Source organism: Amphiura filiformis, unplaced genomic scaffold, assembly GCF_039555335.1.
Source record: "Amphiura filiformis unplaced genomic scaffold, Afil_fr2py scaffold_62, whole genome shotgun sequence".
In the NCBI taxonomy this organism is placed as follows: Eukaryota; Metazoa; Echinodermata; class Ophiuroidea; order Amphilepidida; family Amphiuridae; genus Amphiura; species Amphiura filiformis.
In genome coordinates, this window is record NW_027305526.1 from 48,308 (window position 1) to 69,372 (window position 21,065).

The window sequence follows — 21,065 nt, forward strand, 5'->3', positions numbered from 1 at the left end:
CCAATTTAAAATCATCTAATTTCATTTCTGTAATATAATGTAAAGGTGCTCGTTTTCGTGTGTGCAATTTTTCACGCTTTGGCGAATTCGCTTTGTTTTTAAATTCACGATTTTGAGTTTTCTTGCATAGATCTAATACATGAAATAACACATTGGCACGTTTTCATTTTTGTGGTAGCTTTATTGAGCATGAAAATTAATTTTCCACAAAAATTTCCACTTTTACAGTTCTGTATACGCTGTTATTTTCGCAAGGATTTTATTTTTGTGAATGGACATGTAAACTTAAAGCCATATTATAACATTTTCAAACAAAATAGATTAGCATTTCTTTGCCATAAAATGTTAGCTTTTACTGTCAGATATATCCCCTTTTATTTTTGAGCTGAACAACTACGGCAAAGCAAAGAAAATTGGAATTTACTACCAGCGCACATGTCGCCAATACGTACCACTCCTTCGGTCATGTTATGGTACGACCCTTTGTTGTGTAGATCACCGTCCCGCACGCCGTGCACGTACTGTGTGTTATGAACATCGTGTATGTGTTTGACTAATAATTCCATCGTAATAATAAAACGCCGGTTCCATCGTCTTATTCAAAATCTCGGATTTTGACAAAACTACAGCACCTAGAGTCTTGATTTTTGCAGGGTATATTGGTTTAATAAAGTACAATATAATCGTGTAAAAAAAGAATTTTAAAAATTCAGTGAGGGCGTCCTCCTCAGCAAATGTTATAATATGGCTTTAAAGACAACACACAAATATACAGTATATAATAGAGTTACATAGATTCCGCACAATAAACAACATGCAACATTTCTCAAAACATGAAAATCACAATTTTTATAAGCAAAAATAACAGCAAACAGTAATCCAATCAAAAGATATACTTCATGGTAATTTGAAAAAAAAAAATTCTTACAACAAAATGAATAAATAGATGGATGAAACAGATTTTTCTTACAAAAATTACAAACACATACATTTTTTCCCAGTGGTGCAGCCAGGGTTGAGCCAGGGGAAACTGCCCTTCAACAGAAATATTTAGGAATAAAAATGGGGACGGCAAAGAGTAAAGTGTCATTAAAATGACTAAAAATGTCCTAAAAATTTACAAATGAAGACAGATATTTAGCTTTGCCCCCTCAGGCTGGCTACGCTGCTGTTTTGAATGGACACAGCATGTTTGCATAACATGGGTAGCTCTTATGTTATGCAAACATCAAAATGCAAAACTGTTAAATTCTGCTCAAATAAACTTAATGAAATAATATAAAGACTGATTTCAACAACATTTACACCATTGAGTAGGATTTAATCTTTCCTAGAGAATCCATCTTCAGAACGATCATCAGCTCTGAAAATGACACTCGCTAGAGTACCGAAAGCTCAGCCCTCTTAAAAGGACTAGGGAAAGATTAAATCTTACTCATGTTTACCGACCTAAAGTACCAAGTAATTTCAAATTTACACCATTGTTAATGATTTTTAGCATCAGTGGGCAATTCCAGTTGAAATCCATGCAGCCCCTATGGAAATCAATGGGTGTAGATTTCAAATGAAGTCACCCATTCAGGTATAACCCTATTTGACATTCACCCTCCGTGTGTGGAAGATTACATCATGGTTTTGGGGTGTATGGATTTGACAACTGAATAGCCCAATATTGAACTGAAGATGCAATTAATTTGAACTGAACATAGTGACATATTTGCAATAGCTGCCTTCAATGATTTTTATTATCATTGTACTTTATATATTACCGGCGCGTCCAGGATCTTTTCCTGCGGGGGGCTCAGCCGCTCTTTCAGATTTATGCGGGGGCTTAATGGCTAAAATTGCCAAAAAACGGCTGATTTTACATGATTTTTAACAAAGCGTGGGGGAGGGGGGCTTCAGCACCCAAAGACCCCCTGGATGGACATGCCACTGTATAATATTGTTACTTATTATATCACTCATACATAAATTCTAGACAGTTCATTGGTTGATTACCATTTATCATTTTTACTATCACCCTCTCCGTGTGATAGTCTTTACCATCATGTGCTCTGCCGTAGTGCGCCTGCGCCAAATCGTGAGCTGAATCTTTGACTCGCCGATTTAGTTATGGGGTGGACCCCAAAATGTGAAGTATATCACGGCAAAACATGGTGTTATGTTGATGAAAAATGTATTTCCTACCTTAAATAGTATTTTAGTAATAGAATTTATGCATGAGTGATATAAAACAAATATTAACTGTCTTAAATTTGTGTAATGGTCGAAATATAATCACTGGTGAAAGATGTATTGTTCCATTCCACTGCCGTTTACTCGTGGAATGGAACAATCCATTCAACTCGTGATTATACATCGTCCATCACACTCATAGACAGTTAATATTTGTATAATATTACACCATGCTTCTTTCTTTTATGAATGGACATGGGATTGTAATATTGTGATAACACTTTATACAATATTAGATGACAATAATAAAAGGTCACACAAGGCAGCCATTGCAAATACATCAGTATGTGATACAGGTGACATATCTTCATTTGTGGGCAGCAGTACATGTAAGCTAGAAACACTAAGTCAAATGCTCATCTGTGTGCAACATTTTTTTGTGTGAGTATTTGACAAAACATTTTCTTTTTTCAAAACTATAAAAGGTATAGACGTGGAAGTTTTACAAATAAATTGGGGCTGTTCCATTTGAAAACCATATTCCCACTGTGGAAAATTTTGAAATTCCAACCAAATTCAACAGTGTAAATTATTCCAGATCCACTATTTTCATCCATACAAACTGGAAGATTTTGAAATTGTCTAATTTTAGGCCAAATTGTGCAAAATTCAACTGGATGTTACAATTTTCACATAAAACTAGCCAAAATTTTCAGCTGGATTGAACATTATCAACATAAGGTTTAACTGGAATTGAGATGGCAGTGAAATCTTCCACAGGGGGTGTGTGAATATTCAATGGAATTGCCCATTTAAAGGTAACAAAATGATTTGAATACTGATAGATATATATTTTTTTCAAAGTTGCATACAGATCATTTGAACTTGCCCTGTAACAGATAGCACTTGGCAATCCAACCCAATTACCAGAGACCCTGTCAAAACCTACATGCTGTTTGGGCCTTGTTAATTTCTAATTGGACCCATCAATATACCAATTTTTCAAAGAAATTTGGACCCATTGATATATCAAATGTCAAAATTTCCGCCAAATTTAACACAAATTATCTTAGATTTACAACTTTTTCCACAAATTATTGTGAAATTTCAACAATTTTGGCTATAGTGAACAGGCAAAACTGGGCTATTTTCTAATAAAATATCAGAAAGTTTGACAAATGGACCCATCCATATACCAATTTTGACCTAGAAAAAGGGGACATTGATATACAAAAAGGCCGAAAAACGCTACTCATGTTTGCGGCAGGTCCCTGTATATATGGTCATTTGTATACCGAGTACCCCGGTGAGATTTATAATGCTCCATTGTGAAAGGTCACTTTTGACTTTGAGAACCCACCAATTTTTTTAAGGTATCTGTATGTCACACAAACTTCAGGTATGTAGTCTGCTACATGTACATTCCATTGGGTACTCTCATATCTGAATGTGAAATGTCAAATACTGGATAGCTGTAGCTGCTAGCTGGTCGCAAACCATTTCTCACAGAAACCTCTGTTGATCTTCTTTCTCATTCGTTACCTTGAACATCATCCTCACATGGTTCGATTCCAAGGTGAGCATTGATCTTCAGTGCAACGTCACCTCGATCCATCTCATCAAGCGTTTTGGCGAGTTCTTCCAATGACTTGTTCTTTTTCATCCAGCACCATAATACTCCCGACGTCGGACCTTCTTTGTACTCTGATTCTAGATAAGAGATGAAGCGACTTAATTCTAGCCTATCAGCTAGTCTGCGCCAGTCATTACCGAGTACATCAGGAGGATCAAGTGCTATACAAAGTTCCATGAAAAGGTCAAAGGGTATGGTTGGATTTTCTATTTTCTCATAACCTTTCAGTATTTCACCAAGAAAAGGTGGTAGATTGTATAGCTCCAGCAACTGTTTGATTTAAAAAGAACAGGGAAAAAAATAAAGTAAATCAAGACAGTTATATTAATATCCCCAGCAGATCAGGATATCCTTTGAAAAAGGCCTGATTGTTGGTTGATTTCATCAGTGCTACTAGTTTTTACCATATTTTTATCCAATCACAAGAGCTTAAAAGCTTATTATATTCACTGCAATAATTAGTAAACAATATTTTGTTTATTACGTAACGTCAATGGGTCAATACTTTGCTTTGTTGATTGGGTAATCTTATTTGCCTAGTTGAATTGGAGTTCAATGATTTTATGAGTCAGAAGAACATCTGCATCCAGCAATGCTGAGGTTTTCATCAGTGCTTGGGCCCCAGTTTTATAGAGTAGAAATACTCAGAGTCTCATTTCTGACAAGAAAACATTTACACAAACGTGTTTTCTACCTCGTATAATACGGTAACCTACTCATTTGCGCAAATGAAGTCAGTTGCCGATGAACAGGCCCACACTCAAAGCTATAGTTTGTTCAGCTTATAATTGGCGAAAATTATTTGTGTTTTGTACTGCATACATCAATAAAGTCCTAACATGCACTTGCGCAAATTCTCATAAGTGTGCGCCAGTCAGGCATTTTGCAATGCGCATGTAACGTAAATGCAACATCAATTGTTTGAAGAATTTACTATTTTTCGTCAGTGAGCCACTGACTTTTTTAAAGCTTGTTGTTTTGATGATCCAACAGCCGATGACTGGCGGGAAATTATGTCACTTCCGGTAGCAATCTCCAAAAATGGATCATAATTTCCCGCCAGTCATCAGTTGTTGGATCATCACAACAACAAAAAGCTTAGAAAAAGTCAGTGGTTCACTGACGAAACTGTTAGCAAAAAAATAGCAAGTTCTTCAACTGGTTTTGACAAATCAAAAAACTCTTTCACACAAACCCGATGAACCCGTTTCAAGTAAAAGTATCTCAATTGCAATACAATCGTAATTACTCACAGATCTAACCAAGTATTATAATGCCTAGCAACTGTCAATCAAAAAAAATATGCACCTGGCTGTGCTTGGCTAACCAATCACAGGCTGTGGGGAGTTTGATTGACAGAGATGTCAGCAGCCCTCAAATTACGGATCTGAAGGGGCACGGCAACTTTTTTAGGGCAAGTTGATAATTGACTTGGATTTTCACTGAAAAGGCAAGGCAGCACGGCAATTTGTAATATTTCAAGAGGGCATCATGGCAACTGTTGAAAATTTGAGAAGGGCATCAAGGCAATTTCTCAAAAGCAAAGAAAACACACACAAATAGTTTGATAGATGATTTTATAATGAAGGGGCAGGGCTGGGGCACCGACGGCAACTTCATTAGAGGGCACGGCAAGTGACTGCCGTCGGTAAAGGACATATTTTGAGGGCATTACGGCAGCTACGGCACTATGCCATGGGTGCTGTGGGTTCATTCGAGGGCTGGATGTCAGAAATTCTGTGATAACAATCCACTTACATCTCTCTTAATGTCCTGCTTCCTCTTTTCTTCATTATAACCTGTAGAATTAGAAATATAAATCATCAGCATGATAAAGCATGTGTCATAATTATTATCATAAGTAATCAGTTGGTCTTATAACAAAAACCCTAAAAGAATTCAGCAATACCTAAACAATTAAACAAGTAGATAGTAAACTATTCATCTTACATGACCAGTCCCCTTTCCAACTTCATTTGGTGGTGACAACGAGTTAATTGAATTGAACAATTATTCTTGTTACATTAATATTATAATATCACAACAAACTGCAGCAATATTTGTAATTTAGACAAATTATATCTAAAACCACAGGCATAATATTGATATTTTCCAACTTATACCCATTCAAGTAGAACTTGTGAAGTATAGAAAAGAGGGTGTTTTTGCATGTATATTTTTGATGGTTGATATACATGTTCAATTTCAAAGTTTTTAGTTTTAATAATTGTAATTTGTTTTCTGCATTCCTGCATTACGAGTTATGAATAGAAATGAAGAGAATATAACAATGGTGGATTACAATAGATTTGAAGTGTAGACTTCGCGCTAATAAACCTCAGGCGCGTTGCTAAATTTCACTTACTTCTTCTTCATATCATTAACTATCCATTATTTGTTATCTTTTTTTTTTTTCTTTGGAAAACTCGACCGAGATTTTTAATCAGCTTTCCCCTTTTCATTCAATTCTGATCCAATTACTTACCACCCATTTCTCGTATCTCCTCTGCAAGATCCCTCCTTCCGCTGTCTTCCAAAGCTTTGGCCAATGTCTTCACCATGTTGGTGTTCTTGGTCATCCCTCGTTTCCACTGGACCAGCGCTTCAAACACACGGTCTCCAGCAACTATATAACTAAACTTGATCTTGTAAACATCCATGGGTGATAAACCTAGGAATGTTGCAACTTTTTCCCATTCTGCGCCGATCTTCTCACTGAGATCACGGAGTTGTTCTTCCTCTAGAGTTTTGTTTATGTAGCTGTAACTACGTGACAGTTCTGGTCTAGCTGTAATTTGGATGTGAAATTGAGAAAATCATTACTAAAAAGGTTAGCTCTCGTAGGCCCTGCACGCCACACATCGGTAAATATACAATACGCACCCACCCCCGCAACAACACACTGGGAAGGATTAGTAACTAGGTTAAGGTTTAGAGTTAGGGTTGCATACAATTTAAAGTTAATTACAGATTATACATGTAAACAGATCATATTAATTGAGACCTGTTCTATCTCACAAAACCTGGAGCATTTTGGCAGATCTGATTTTGAAATACATACATACAAATCCTGGAGCATTTTGGCAGATCTGATTTTGAGATACATGTATATTGCAGGCCAAAGACACAGAAATGATAAAAATTAGTCACATTTAAGAAAACTGTCCTTTTTAGGGTCAATGGTTGTGATACCGAAAAATTTATCAAAGCACAAAATTATATCAGAAATAGAGGATTATTTATAAATGCCCACTGAATTTTAGTTAATAATCCCTCAGTGACAGGGTTGTTTGATCTAAATCATGCCGATTTAAATCGAGTTAAATCACTTAATTTTTTACTAAATCACTGATTTGAAAACTTTTTTCCATTTTTTACCATTTTTGATAAAAGTTAATTTCTTGCTTAAATTGACTTATTTTACTTCATAAATGCTTCTACAACTTTTGGATACAATTAAAATACCTCTATGATGTCACTTTATCTATTGATAAAAATTCATCTTCAAGGTGCAGAATTCAACAGGTTTGTTCCCCATGATTTTACCAAATTTTTTCTTTGAAAATTTTCACAAGTAAAACCATGTTTTGATTTTTGTAAATACCTGGTAGGATTATGCATATAACTAGCATTCCACTGGTACTCTTTTGACTTTATCATGGGGTACAGCAGTTCTTGGAATCAAAAAAGTCAAAAAAATTGATTTAAATCAAAAAAATCTGATTCAAATAAAAAAATCAACAACCCTGGCTCAGTGGTGTGTATCATTTTGGAAAATTCATAAGTGTGTTTCTCATAAGAAATGCATTGATACTAAATGTCTTTGAAACCTTGACAAATTAGATTATTCCAGTTGGAAAATAAATATACCCCATATGGAAGATATAACCTTAATCTTTCACACACGGAATGTGAATTTCAAATGGGGTTACCTGAATGGGTAACTCCACTTGAAGTCTCTACATCCCCTGTGAGGGAGATTAAGGTCATGTCTTCCATACATTGTAGGAGGTGTATGGATTTCAACTGAAATAATTCCTTGTATATCTTTGGAAGTATACAGCTAAAGTAGTGGGTTCTTTTTTCATTAGATTTGCCAAGTAAAATGTTTAAATTACCGTATTCGTCGGAGTATAGTCCCATGCTCGAGTATAATCCCACCCCCCATTTTTCGAAAAATTTCAGAAATTGTAAAAAACCTAGATGCTAGGATCATTCATGGTTGACCTGAAAGAAAAAAATAAATAAATAAATTTCAAGATATTTTGTATTTTTAATATGAAAATTGATACTTTGTTTTCATGTCATACTCTATTAATGATTTCAAAATGCATATAATTTGAATGCATTTTGAAATCATTAATAGAGTATGACATGAAAACAAAGTATCAATTTTCATATTAAAAATACAAAATATCTTGAAATTTTTTTTTAATTTTTTTTTTAGGTCAACCATGAATGATCCTAGCATCTAGGTCTAGGTCCAGGGACACTCCAAAACCGAAAAAAAAACTTTAAAAAAAAATAATTTTTTTTTTTTTTTTTTTTGAAATTGAGTATAATCCCACCCCCAATTGTGAAAAATTTTCACATAAAAAACGGGTGGGACTATACTCGGACCAATACGGTACTTGCTTTCTATGGAGGCTGGTCGACTGCATATCCGTCTTTACACGCTTTTCAATAAGGAATAAATGCTAACCTCTCGTGACATCATCCAAGCAGCAAAGTTCATTTCCCATTGAAAAGCGTGTAAAGACGGATATGCAGTTTACCGTTCTGTATGACTCAGTATTTTCTTTACATCAAAATAAAAAAAAAGAGGAACATTTTGATATGTTCCAGGTTTGTGGATAAGGGACACATGTTCAACTAACGTGTAGCACTGGAAGGACTAGATGCATCTGGTTCATCTTCATCTACAATGTCCCGTGATTTATGTGGTTCCTCTTTCCAGTCTTCCACTTTACACACCAGATCAACTCTATGGCATTTTCAAGGGCATCACACAAGTCCTTAAACAGATCTAATTTTTGTAGTTCCTTTGTTTCCAATTAACCAGCATGTTAAAAACACAGTCTTCAAAACCTCGGTGGGTCAGGTGTAGTTGGTCCAGCTCGGCTTTCTTGAAACCTAGGAAGGTAGCGAGCTTGTCGCATTCATGTCCTATATCATTTGCCAACTCTCGCAAGTGTACTTCTGAAGGATGGCGCTTCAGCTTTGCTATGGAAAGGAATTGCAGAAAATAAACATGATTTAGATAAAAAATACAGAGATGCAAGATTAAGAACCACATGATCTGGTCATGGTGTCACAGAATCTGATCCAATCAAATGACTTTATTATTATCATCAGCTTGTCTAGCAACAAAGTGTGATATTAAAACTGATTACTGACCCTGACTCCCGAGCATACATTGTTGCAAACGGCTCATTATGATGCCAATTTTCTTATTTTGATGTCTTTTTTCTTCCTATCTTTAAACAAGTATTTTAAAAGCAAACATAAAATATGTTACACACATATGTTTGACAAATTAGGGTGCAGCCCTCGCATTAAGGATCTGAAGGGGGGGGGGGCACGGCAACTTTTTTAGGGCAAGTTGATAATTGCCTTGGATTTTCACTGAAAAGGCAAGGCAGTACGGCAGTTTGTAATATTTCAAGAGGGCATCATGGCAACTGTTGAAAATTTGAGAAGGGCACCAAGGCAATTTCTCAAAATCAAAGAAAACACACAACAGTCTGAAAGATGATTTTATAATGAAGGGACAGGGCTGAGGCACCGACAGCAACTTCATTAGAGGGCACGGCAAGTGACTGCCGTTGGTAAAGGACATATTTTGAGGGCATTACGGCAGTGGGAATGGGCACCCACGGCATTATGCCGTGGGTGCCGTGGGTTAATTCGAGGGCTGGTAGGGTGTCCACTACCAGGCTGGGAAATAAGTGGGGGCCAGGGGCCATTTGGCTCCCATAAAGCCCCAAAAGGCCCCTGGTTCTCTTGAAGTAAATACCTGTGACCAGGGCCACCTATTTTTGTTCAAACTGGCACCTGGCCCTAATGGTCATTTTGACTAATAATTAGAATTGTGCATTTTGTTCATAGAATTTAGGATTATTTCTTGCATTCTCTGCCTGCATGTTTATCTGGTTAATGGTTATTAAGGCATTTATCATAACATTATCGAACATCAGTAATTATGTGCTTTCAAAATAGCCCCTGGTGCATTGTCAATGCACCAGGGGCTTGAAATGATTTTCAATGATTGAAAATAGCCCCTGGTTCCCTGTAAAACACTGTGACCCAGGGGCTATTTTTTTACAAAGTAGCCCCTGGTCCGGCACTTCTTATTTCCCAGCCTGTCCACTCCTGAGTGCGCCAACCTGGTGATATTTAGACATTTCAATACGCTGGCGAAGTTATGTAATAATCGGATTAACTACCATAGCAATAGGTGAGGACAATTTTTGAATATACCGCGCTGCACTGGTATGTTCACGCGGTACCTCTGCATTGAACCATATCATACTGATCACTTGCACCTGTAAAATTAATAATCTATGATTGCAGACATACACATATGATGAGTGCAACCTGCTTGTATTGCAGCGCGATATAATCAAAAAAAATTTTCACCTATATTGCTATGGTAGTTAATCCGATTTATTACGTCATTTCACCAGCCAGTGTCCGAAATAAGGAAAATCTGGAGGTTATCCCGAGGATAACTAAAGCATAAATTCTGCTTGTCCTCAATACATTTTGGTTGTCCCCATAATGTGTCATACTTTTGGAGGTAAAATATAGTGATTGTCCAGGGGATAAGTACATAGCTCAATATGGTTGTCCCCAGTGATTTTTGGAGAGGACAAGAGGATAAGTACTTATTTCGAACACTGTCACCAGCGCATATCCAAGCATAAATCAGCATTGATATGGACATCATAGAGGAATAAGAGGATGTGAATTTTGTGAACTAATTTTGATGAAAAAGAAGTTCTATTGAGATGTGCACATCATTGAAGGCACTATACAAATAATAAATTTACGATTATGAGAAATAGAAAATTGTTGAGAAATTACCTCTTTTCTCAGCTGCCATTTTTCATCTGCAAAAGAAAAACAAACAAATATTATTTAGGGTAAAAGAAAAGTACTGTCATGGTATTGAAAGTGAGCATACAGTGTGGACAAAATGAGTTATTGTAGTATTACTGCTATAATTTGGTCAATTCTAGTCTGAAACAAACAACCTAGATTCATATCTGTTGTAAAACCATAAGTTATTAGGGGTCAAAATTTGCTGATTTTAAGTGCCATTTGTGGCTGAACCACTTTAGGGGGCCCGAAAATTCTGTAGGGGGTCTAGACATTTCTCTTTTTGTTTTGAATTGGTCAAAGACAATTTGCACATTGTTAATCCATTCTGAATATAATTAGGACCTATATAAGTGCACTGTGACATTATCATTGGTCCTTCAAAAAAAAAAGTTGATTTTTAAACAGACTTGCGAAGTGCTGATTTTGACCCCCCCCCAAAAAAAAAAAAAATCCCAACGAAATTCAAAATCTATCTTTTTTGGCATTAGGCATTTCAGACACAGCCAGTGAATGACCATATTCAACACTGAAGAGGGTCATTATGTAAGAAGAAAATGCCCCTCAAAGAGCACACTTTGTCATTTGGACTCACTTAAATTCCCAATTTTCGTCAAGGTCGCCAAACTTTGACAGCCCGACATTCACAAACGAAATGGAATTTGAATTTGTTTTCTTGTGATCTCACTTACATTGTAGGGGTTCATGAAAGGTGCGTTTGATTTGAGCTAAATGAGAACAAAATCCAAGAGGGTGGGTGTATCATGCAATGATGCATGCATGCATGCAGCCATAGGCCTTTAGGTACAAATTCTTGGGAGCAGAAGACACCAAATTGGTGTTTTATGGGGGTTTTATGACCTTTGACATTCTTTTGTGGCGAGTGACATGGATGGTCTTTCAATTTCACGCCGAGTGTCCTTGACAGGTTTGACTATCATATGCTTCAGTGGTCATAAAACAATTCAAAAGATAACAGCTCTGCTCCGATAATTCCAAGCTATTGTCTGAAACTGCTCCTCGGAAGATACAATGTATAAGAACTCAGTCATCAAATGATAGTCATATAACGACCAAAAGATAAAGGACTGACTATCATTGAAGACTGAGTTCCACAGTCTAGCCCCGCGGGGTCACTCGCATACCAAAGTGAAGTGGTATGTATGCATGCTCGTCCCCAAAAACATCGAAAAAGGGTTGATTTTTGGCTTTGTGGCAGCGTCGACGTTTTTAGAAAAAAGGAAACTTTTCAGGTAAAGTTTTGACGTTTATTTATTCACCTGGATTACTACCCATGTCTCTTTAATATTTAATTATTTTATTTATATTTTGGATTTTCTCTTTAAAAATAACTTTTAATGACTACCATTTGCTACTTTCTGACTTTGATCATATCATATATAATGATGAATAAACATAGAACCTAATTGTACCATTACTTATGTATAAAATCAAACATAGTAGTAAAATAATTAAATGCATGCTCCTTGTCAAAATGGCTTGATGTAGGTTGCGACCACTTATTTTAAAATAAAGAAAATAAAAGATAATTAATAATTAATAATTAAAAGTCGCCTCATCCCTGGTTTTCAACCATGAAACAGGAAACTAAGAATTAATTGTGAAGGGCCTTACGGGGGTGTTTCTAGATCTTAGTCTCATGACGATAGCACCTTTTTTTAATGGAACTGCTATCAAAATCTCTCTGAAATACCATGTGCGGGTCTCTCATCACCAAAAAAAATCATATATTTGGGTCATGGTCAAGTGAAGTATAGACAACATATTTATGAAGGTTTCCTTCTTAAAAAGCTTCTTTTTAATTTCAATGTAAATTTGTATTGCCGGTTTAGGCCATTTTGACTGACTAACAAATGTGTTAACTGAGGTTTCCCTGTGATACCTACAATAATTCTATAACCCCCAGTTTGGGTGTTAAAAAAATTTATATAACACACCCCTCTATTTTTGGTCTGAAAATTCTCTGACCCCCGGGGGAGGCCCGAAGAAAATGCCAGCCCTAAGATCTTAGTACCGGTACTAGTAGTATTGGTAGCCCGGGTTGGTAGCATGCATCATCAGGCATCGATCATCATGATCATGATCTAATTCATGAATTCAATTGTAAATTGTAATTGTAAAAATTGTAATTTTAAAATTAAAAACAAATTACTTACCAGTCCATTGAAGTATCTGGAAACCAGGAACATAAAGATGACATTTGAAAATAAACATTAATCATCATTATTTATTATCATTTGTGACATTGTGTAATCCAAGCACGAGATTGGATTACATGCAAGGAAGCAAAGGCAATGAAGGGCAAGGCACTGACAATTCACCAGCTGCAGAATTCGGCTCTTTTCAAGGTCGAGTCTAGTCTTCGCAAAGTCATTGCGAGTGACAGTGTTTGAGCACGCTTTCTTCCACCCAACCCGCGCCAATCGTAAAGTCTGTGTGTAAGACTATTCAGAATGCGGAAGTTCAGTTCATGAAAAGTTGCACCATGCACCAGCAGCGCGGTATTATCATGACATTTGACATTGCATGACTGCAAAATGACATTGACATGAATTCTCTCAGCCAAGCAGTGTGTTTCACAGAAGAATTTGACGTTAATGTTGTTCTCTTCAACTTCAGTTCCATCCAGACTTTTCTAGATCTATATTTTCTAGATCGATGATGAGGTAATGATGATTATTAATATCGCGGGGATTTCCCCCGGGCCACTGGTTATTGACAAGGGGGTATCATGCGTGGCCAAAAAATCACGTAAAAAGGGTCTTTTTTCACGATCAGGCACTGTACGTACGTATCGTGAATAGGGTGTCAAAAACATGGAATTAGAGAAAAAGGTATCTTTTTCACAACAGATTTACGTATTTAGGGTCCGTCCAGACTCCAGTCCTTGTCCTTCATGTTTATCCCTAGACTTGACTGTGTAGTTCTCTGTTTAAGTCCATAAAGATTGCCGACTTCGCCCAGCTGGCCCTGTTAATATTTTCCCATTAACCCATTCAATGCTACACAACCCTACAACATGCAGTACATGTACAATGTACATTGTACATGCACAGCACGTGTATACTCTGATTTTAAGAGTTTTAATTCTCCTTTATAAAGTCCAAAGTTTCTCATTTCATTTTAAAATATTTTTACTATTATTTGAATTTTCTATCTTGTATTATGGATAAAAATAAAGATTTTCAAGCTAATTTTCATGTTGTATACAATTATTTAACCACAAATATCTACGGAAGAGGATTGATTGACTTGACCTGTGACCTATTATACACAAAATAAATAAATAAAACCATGCATGTTATTATCGTCAAAAGCATCAGATTTTTGTCAGAATTTTGTCACAATAAGTGATCTTGATTTTATTTAAAAAACAAATTTAAAAACATCAAATGAATATTAAAAGGTAAGATGGATATGATGCAGTATTAAAATACGTTTTTGGATTGGTATCAAATTCTGCAGTCATACACGAATCCTGCAAGTCTTGGCTGAACTGATTGAGCACCATGCATCTCAGTCGCTATTTACCGACTTATTTTCATCCTAATACTTTATTCAACTTATGAAATAATACCACTATTATTCATCCGATTCCTTCCAGAAGTAGGCCTTAATTGTTGTCATTTTAAGCTTTTAAAATAAATTATTAATAGGGGGCCTATGCACTTTTCATCTTTTCGCAATAAGGCCTAGGTCATAAAAAAATCTGACCACTATTTTATGATTTTTGTCTCACTTTGAAACATGATTTGTAGGTCTATAATAATATTTGGAGGATGGAGAATAAATTGTCGAAACTTTAATAGGGCCTACAAAAATGATATAAAAACATTTCTTGACTTCTTTTTCTCTATTTTTGTTAACTTTCTTCATTGTTGTTTTTTCTTAGAGTTTTGTAAATTTTCTTTTCATTTAATTCCCTCTTACTCTCTCTGATACTATAATTCAGCTTAAAATAATGTAACGTTTATTTTGTAATTTTAAAATAGCCATATTCTGCCCTGGTCATGCTGGTAGCAGAGCCATTCTGAGTTACTATTAAAGAAATCAATGAAAATGGAGCTTCAAGTAGTATTACTTGCTTAGGGTGTCGAAAATATATGTTTTACTTGCTAAGGGGTAAAAAAACGCCAATACTTGTTTAGGGTAGGATATTACACTTATTATACTTATTTAGGGGTGTATTTTCAGTCGTTGCACATACTTGTTTAGGGTGCTTTTTGAAACTCCATGGCCACGCATGATACCCCCTTGTCAATGACCAGTGCCCCCCGGGATTTCCCATCCATGAAACATGTCCAAGCAGCAAGTCATGCATGCAGTGAGTCACACCAATGAATGACACATAAAATTACATAGTACAGGGCAGTCATGGCAGTAGCAGCAGCCATGCAGCTTACATACATACACATGCAGCTTTTTTCTATTAAAGGAGTATTTCGTGATCCTAGCATCCTCTATTTATGTCATTTTTCATTAGATATCCATGAAAAAAACCTATTCCCAAAATTTCAGTTGATTCCGATTTTGCGTTCGCGAGTCATGCATGATTATGTGTATTACACTGCTCCATAGACAATGCGTTGTAATTTCGTTCTGGTGCACCAGAACGAAATTCAAATTTCACGATATCTTTGCTAAATGAATTAATCTGCAAGAAATATTTTGTACATAAACATTATGTAGCAAGAGGTTTCCAGTGATGTAAAAATCTCCCGGGGGGATCACTCACATAAATGGTCTGTATCGCATGCGTGACCAAAAAACAAGTAAAAGGGGTGTTTTTTTTTTCGGCAAGGCAAGGTACGCGAGTGGCGCGTTTAGGGTCTAAAAACAGTGATTTTTAAGAATAAGGGTAGTTTTCTGAAACTGGACAACTTGTTTAGGGCACCTTTTCAAATTTTTGGTAAATTATGAGTCCAAAAAGGGTACATTTTTGTTGCATTTTCACCAGCCAAAAACTCATTAGGGGGTAAATTCTACAATCTACACTAAATTATCTTATTAAGGGGCTAAATTTGCTGGTAGGGTAAAACTCGTTTAGGGGGTGTTTGAAAAAAATTTGGTCACGCATGCGTACACCGTCATATTTGAGTGGCCCCCCCCGGAAAAATCTCAACTTTTTTGAGAAAAGTGGGGGATGAGGCTGTGGATCACGAAATGCCCTTTTAAGTCTTACTATTATGAATAGTACTAGTAGTATCAACTAAATGGCTTGTCGTCGTGGTCGTGGTCGTGGATAGTCTACCTGGGGCAGAGTAGACGTTTGTCGATCTAAATTAAAAAGTAAAATGCAGCTCAATCTCATATAAATCACATGTTTTGGTCAGAAAAGCTTAAAGACCCATTCAGCAAGTGTAAAAAATTAAAATTGTTTATAAATTGCTTAAAAGTGAAGGATAGTTAGGTCATTCAAATTGTCATTTGGTATTTTTGAAATGACAAATTTGGCAAAAACGAAGAAAACAGCAGTACTGACGAAGTTGAAGCCCCATTCAAATACATGTAGCTATAATTTAGATACTGTCAGTATCTAAATTACAGATTTGTGTAAAATGTTTTATTTTGTCTTAAATACGCGGCTTTCGGCTGAACCACCCGCAGGCTAAGACTTAGTTAGCACATCTATGACAATGACAAAGGTACCAAAATCTGAATTTTGAGGATTTTTACGATCGTCCGGATGAGCAAATGAATGCTGGACGGTTCGCACCCTTTCAATTTCGGACCCGTGCACTTTCGCCCCCTTTCTATTTCGCACCCGTGCACTTTCGCCCCCTTTTTATACCGCGGGTATTGTGCTGCTGTCATGCTGTTGATTGATGCTCGATCGATTGGTTGCTTGAACTCCTGGCGATGCGGCGTAGTATGTTTATAGTACTGGGCCGTCGGGCATGCACTTATTAAGTCATGATAAACCCGGGAAGGAAGGAAAGAAAGGATATTTTAAAACAAAATAGAGGAACGATTTTTTTTCTCAGAATATAGGCCTATTACAGGCCAGATATTTTAGCAGCAGGCTTACCCAAAATAATGAAATAATTAGAATTCAATGATAAAAATAGTAATAATAATAAATAGTAAATAATAAATTTATATTTAATTATTAATTATCATATGTATAAAAACAGGGGAAATTTGTTCCAACTGACGCGCGACCAAAGGATGGATCCAAAAGGATACAAGTGTCAACAAGCAATGGATAAAATTAAAAACAATGAAAGTATGACACAAAATCCAATGGGGAGTAACACAAAACATATAAACAAAGTTAATTTAATAATATAATATGATGATAATTAATAATATGATAATAATAATAATAATAACCCCCCTCGCCCGCCAAAAAATCTTTGCCCCCCCCTTACACATGACTTTTGGGATCCCAATTTTCAAACCTTAAATGGTCTAGATATTATGTTGCGAGCGGAGCGAGCAGGATAATTTGCATATTAAAGCGTTTCCGTACTGTTTTCCTGAGCATTTTTAGAGCGTTTTATCCAAAAATTGCTTGCCTCCCCCCCCCCTTTCGGCTCGTCAAAAATTTCTTTCTTAGCGTTTCTGTGTTTAGTTGCAATTCATAATATTTGTAGCTAAGTTCCAAAATAAATACTTTAATGTGTAAGTGTAAGAAAGAAAGAAACAAGAAAGAAAAACAAAGAAAGAAAGAGAGAAAGAAAGAAAGATAAAAAAGAAGAAAAAACAAGAAAAAAAACCAAAGAAATTAAAGGCTTAATGTACGATTTCCTTCAAATTTTAAATTTGTCATTATATACTCAAAATGCTGAAATAATACTAGTAATAATGATCGGGAATGGTTTCTGTCCATTTTAAGCTGAAATAACGAGGTAACGTGAAAGAAACACTGCTTGTTATTTTGACCGTTTAACACGCAGTTCTATGGGCGGACATAAAGTCATAATTTCTTGAATTATGACTTTATGTCGAACTTTGCTCTGTTTTACCTACAAACACAACAAATTTGGCTGATTCCATTTAGGTGCAAGTTGTGACATGTGTAAACATTACAAATATGCAAAAAAAATCAGGTTTGAAAAAATTTAACCAAATTCATATTATAAGATCGTACATTATGACTTTAAGATGAACTGAACAAATCTAATTGATAGAAATAAATTATTATGTGCAGCAAGATCCAAAAACAAGACATGTTTCAAAAGACAAAGCAACTTTCTTGATAAAAAAGAAAAGAAAAAAGGCACTATAAAAAAAAAAAAGAAAGAAAGAAAGTCATCCCCTTTACAAGATCTTCTTTATTAATATAAGAAATACAATGTAGATGCTATTACATTATTGACATCTTCGAGTTCAAACATCCTGCCTTAAAATTGTCGGCATAAAGTATTTAGCGGATTAAGATACCGTGTAAGATATGCCGTGGTGTTAATGAAGCATCGTCATAATGAGTCCGTGATTGACAGGCCGGTAAACAAAATGAATCATGAACATAAATGTCAATCATTTACAATGCAGAATTGGATAGCATTTTTTCCACAAATTTGTTTATTTACTTATGTTATTTATTAAAACCATATTTATACAGGGTTACCCTTCAGATAAATCTGCTATTACAGGGGCCCTGTGTCATGAAAACAATTTGTAGAATTATACATAGGCCCTATGTAAGAATTTTTTTTAACATAAACATCAAAAAAATCATACATCAAATATATCAAAATTCATTAAAAGTATTTACATATTTTTGTTTTATACAATTTACGTAACACTTGTAGAAATATATATATTAAATTAATTAAGAACACAGACAAAATACATCATTCATTAAAAGACATAAAAGTTAAAACATTTGGTTCATTATTTACATTTCTCATTAAAACGAACAGAATACTTTCCTGATTAATAATATTTTATATTTGGCAAAGAATATGGATGCAATTGTAATATTTCTCAATGTGCAATCGTAACATATTGTTCGTAAATAAATATCTTTGTATGCATGTATTTCTTGACAAGTATACCGGCACGCGGCCGCGGGGCCCGGGGGCTTGTCAAGCAATCGATCGTACGTCACTAGGCATATGGCACTTTTGCGTGTCTGTTTACGGTACCATTGATTGAACCCACACCATACCCGGCGCTTTCCCGTAAGTCATTCATTACATAATGGGTTGAAGAAGTCACACCTTATGTATACAGTCACGCGGCCGCGTGGCCCGGAGACTTGTCAAGCAATCGATCCGGTACGGGTATGTTCTGGGACGAATATATGCGTGCTACTGCCTAGTCACCGTAGGCTACCATTGCATTGATTGAACACATGTAACGCCCGGCGCTTTCGCGTACTAGTGGCAGCTAATACTCGCAGTGAAGGAAGGTCACAGGTGGCGAAAGTCAGCACAGCATTATCGCAAAGCTGCTGCCAGGCGTTTGTTTTGCTTGTGCGCATTTGTCTTTGAGAAATTTGCTAAATATTTTTTCCCATTAGTCAGAGAAGATCAATTCGGCAACATAAAGATGGGATAAAATGATAAATTATAAGCCATCAAATTTTTGGCCATATCAATATTAGGCCCTATATAAATTTTATAGGCCATAAATAATTTAACACTAAATTATATAGCTATTAATAAAGTACTAATAAGGTAACATAATTCTAATAATCTTACTATAAATGGGGAATGTTGTGTGTATGTGTGTCCACGCAAAAGCTCCGTCAGTTTCGATCCAAATGTCGCCAAATTCATACGGGAGATCGAGGAATATTCGACAATGTGTCTAAAATTTATTTGGTTGAAAACGGTCAAGAATTGGCCTCAAAATCAGTAAAAAGTGTGGTTTTCGGGCAATTTTATAGCGGTTGTTTCTTTACGGCCTATGCTAACCAACGTGTCTACATGTCTAGCATAAACCGCGCCGTTAGCGCGTCCGCGTACACGACGCGCGCCACTTGACTTGCACGCACGGGTGCGGCGTGGGCATAGCCAACTTGCGCTCGGGGTTATGGGATATGGGATAACGGGATTAGGCCTACGAAGACATAAATATCGTAAGGGTACGGGAGGGGGAAAAGAAAAGAAAGAAGGACATAAATAGGTAGGCCTACTTTGGATGGATTACGGGTACGGGGTTGTGGTTTAACGGGATGGGGTTACGAGATTACCAAGATGATAAAAATCGTAAGGATTCGGAAGGAATGAGGAATTTTCAATGAGTCTACCTGTTCCGGCTACCTGTACAGTAATTCCTCCTGTTTGAGTGAACGCTTCCGTTTACTCATCTAGCGGGGACCTGCGCGAAGCGCGGGTGTCCCGCTAGTAATAATAATAATAATCTTACTATAAATAGGGGAATGTTGTATGTATCTATCTACATGTATTTAACAAAGTGAGTATTTGCTACTTTTGCTTAAATCAAAATACATTATAACGTCTTTACGGAAAAACTTCAATCAAGCACGAACATTAATTAATTTACTCTACAAAATGAACACTGACAACTAAGAAAACAAACAAGTAGCCTAAAGATGACTTCGTATGGGTCTTTAGAAACTTTCATAAATGGGACCAAGTTTAAAAAAGGGTGAAAAGCCACACAGGAAAGATTTTTTAAACTTGGCCCCTTTTTACGTTTTGAAACGTGTTTTGGTACATATTAATTCTTTTTTTTGAGGTAAAAAGATATTGCGCGGTAAGTGGTTCTTTGTAGCCATGCGAGGCGAAGTAGTTGGATATCCATATTTCGTGTTCTTTATGTCCTTTATGAGGAATTTTCAATGAGTCTACCTGTCCCGGCTACCTGTACAGTAATTCCTCCTGTTTGAGTGAACACTTCCGTTTACTCATCTTCCGTTTTCTTACATCTACATGTATGTATCTATCTATGTATGTATGCCTATAAAGGCTCCGTCAGTTTCGATCCAAATGTCGCCAAATTCATACGGGAGATCGATGAATATACGGGAACGTGTTTAAACTTTATTTGGTTGAAAACGGTCAAGAATTGGCTGCAAAAACAGTGAAAATATGGGTAAAAACGGGGTTTTTGTCATGAAAATCGGTTACCAGCCTACGCGTCACTGCAGCTGGCCGTCAGCGCGTCGGCGCCGTGTGCGTAATGCGCATTACGCCAATGCGCGCGTAAACGGCGC

General features: G+C 36.2%; 2 protein-coding genes across 2 annotated transcripts in view; one reads left to right on the top strand and one right to left on the bottom strand.

Annotated features, from left to right (window-relative positions):
• Positions 1-2,871: 2,871 nt before the first annotated feature.
• Positions 2,872-8,803, bottom strand: LOC140144534 (uncharacterized; the record flags this gene model as incomplete). The annotated part of the gene is made up of 4 exons (XM_072166355.1): positions 2,872-4,081; positions 5,570-5,610; positions 6,297-6,599; positions 8,689-8,803. Coding segments are annotated over 4 exons (831 nt in total), but the record flags the coding sequence as incomplete, so codon positions are not given.
• A 4,559-nt stretch (positions 8,804-13,362) lies between these two features.
• LOC140144544 (uncharacterized) overlaps positions 13,363-21,065 on the top strand; it is a 43,866-nt gene continuing 36,163 nt past the window's right edge. Inside the window, exon 1 of the mRNA XM_072166365.1 lies at positions 13,363-13,599. The gene's annotated coding sequence lies outside the window, so the exon portion shown is untranslated. The remainder of the gene's footprint in view (positions 13,600-21,065) is intronic.